Source organism: Rhagoletis zephyria, unplaced genomic scaffold (genome assembly GCF_001687245.7).
Source record: "Rhagoletis zephyria isolate East Lansing unplaced genomic scaffold, Rhagoletis_zephyria_1.1 Rzeph_scaffold_00597, whole genome shotgun sequence".
NCBI classification, from domain to species: Eukaryota; Metazoa; Arthropoda; class Insecta; order Diptera; family Tephritidae; genus Rhagoletis; species Rhagoletis zephyria.
The window spans coordinates 147613-149808 of record NW_016157681.1 but is presented as its reverse complement, the minus strand read 5'-3'; the positions used below and the strand labels follow the sequence as shown (position 1 = coordinate 149808).

Genomic DNA, 2196 nt, shown 5'->3' with positions numbered 1-2196 from the left:
CTCCACTGTTTCCGCAATGTCCATGTTTTCTCATCCTGCTGCCCTATACAAGGTGTTTGCATCGTATTCGACGACCGCAACAAAAAATTGTTTGGGGTAAGCGGCTCCTCTTGATCGACCGAGATCGGCAGGTGAGTAAGAGGCCTCGAATTGACAATGTTTTCCGCCTCTACAATGACGCATTGCAAAGTATATTCGCGGGGAGCAACTTCCTTCAATGTGTGACTTAGCACGCGCTTCACGCAGTGCACCATGCGCTCCTATATACCACTTTCCGATGGATTCTGGGGGCAATTAAAAATCCACCCAATACCCTTTGATGACAGTTCATCGCTAACACGCCCGCAATCGAACACCTCGTCAAACCGCTTTGCCTCTTGATCCGCGCCAACGAAGTTCTTACCGTTGTCGCTCCGTAAGCGCACAGGGACACCTCGTCGATTAATAAAGTTCCTGATTGCTAGAATGCAAGCGTCGGTGGACAAGTCATAAGCCGCCTCCAGATGTATCGCGCGCACCGTAAGGCAGGTGAAAAGAGCTACCCATCGCTTTTCCGTACGCCGACCAATAGTGACCTTCAGAGGCCCGAAGTAATCCAATCCGGTGTAGCTGAATGGTCTGACGTACGGTTTAAATCGATCCTGAGGGAGCGGGCCCATAATTGGCGTAGCTGGTTTGGATCGCGATACTTTGCATTTCATGCAGCCATTAGCAACCTTCCGCAATACTTGTCTCAAGTTCATGACCCAACATTTTTGCCTTATTTCTCCAATTGTGGCTTCTATGTTTTGGTGCTTCATTTTACAGTGGTAATACGCAACAATCAACACAGTGACGCGATGCTTCGGTGGCTACACAATTGGGAGTATAGCAGAGAGTGGTAACCAGCTGGCAGCTTGGATCCTACCACCTACCCTCATGACCGATTTCGCATCCAAGTGCGGCAGCAAATTGTAGATTGGACTTTCCTTTGGCACCATTTGTCCGTCTTTTAGTAGTTTCACTTCCACACCGTATACTGTAGACACTGAGCTTGGCGACACAGATAAGCTTCGGCTGCATCGAGTTCGATCAATAAACTTGAACATCCAAGCCGTTGTTCTTTTCAATCTAGGGTACGAGGAAAACCGATTAAATTCAATTAAAACATTGGTATTTGTTATAAAAACGCTAGTTGTACACATTTCTTCGTCGCTATCATTCTGATTGTTCGCAGTGACCAAGGCATGTGGCCATGATTCCACTGGCATTGACAAGAACGATGGACCAGAGAACCAGCGCGATGATGGATCAATATCTATTTGACAGGTTCGGCGTGTCGCCGTATCGGCTACATTTTCTTTCGTGGGCAGCCACCTCCAATCAGTCGGGTGGGTTGTTGAAAGGATCTCCGCTATCCGATGCGCCACAAATGGCTTATATTGTCGATGCTTCGAGTTTATCCAATTGACTACAGTTGATGAGTCACTCCAAAGAATTCGTGCGGAAACTGCAAGCCGATGCTCGTCGAGAACTGTTTGTGACAAACGTGTTCCAAGTACCGCGGCTTGGAGTTCAAGCCTGGGTATGCTCATTAGTTTCATGGGCGCCCATTTTGACTTCGCGCATATAAGTGAAACTTTGGCGGTTCCATCAGCAGTAACATACCTCCAGTAACACACTGCGGCAAAGGCCTCCTCACTCGCATCGACAAAAACGTGCAACTGCAAACTCTTTGGCGTACCCTCGTTGAAGTAAAAACGTTGTATTCTGACCGCAGCTGTTCTCCGCACTTCTCTCTGCCAGTTCCTCCAAGCCGAAGTAATATCATCAGGTAGAGGCTCATCCCAAATGATCTTGCGTCGCCAAACTTCACGCATTATAATCTTGGCTCCCACTACCAGATGACTTAAAAATCCCAATGGATCAAAAATGGACATAACTAAGTACTTCTCGCTTCGTTGGCGGCCTGCTTCCACTGTTGACTTCAGCTTCCAGTCGTGGGAATCTCAGCTCATATCTAAACGTATTATCTTGTGGTTGCCAAAACATTCCAAGGACCTTTTGAGCTGAGGAATTCTTTGCGTTTAAACAGCTGCTCATGCTTCTCGCATCGACATCAGTTCCAAGTGCTTCTATTACTGTAACTGAATTGGATACATATCCACGCATTTGGAATCCGGCTGCTTCATGGATTTTGAACACCAGCTTCGCTAT

The 2196-nt window shown here is 47.3% G+C and overlaps 1 protein-coding gene across 1 annotated transcript; it reads right to left on the bottom strand.

Moving 5' to 3' along the window:
• Positions 1–260: 260 nt before the first annotated feature.
• On the bottom strand, positions 261–1859 carry LOC108360633 (uncharacterized). Its single transcript, XM_017612996.1, has 3 exons — positions 1648–1859; positions 915–1110; positions 261–851 (listed from the first exon to the last, which is right to left on the bottom strand). The coding sequence occupies exons 1-3, from the start codon at positions 1857–1859 to the stop codon at positions 261–263; spliced, it is 999 nt and encodes a 332-aa protein (XP_017468485.1).
• Between the last annotated feature and the right edge of the window lie 337 nt (positions 1860–2196).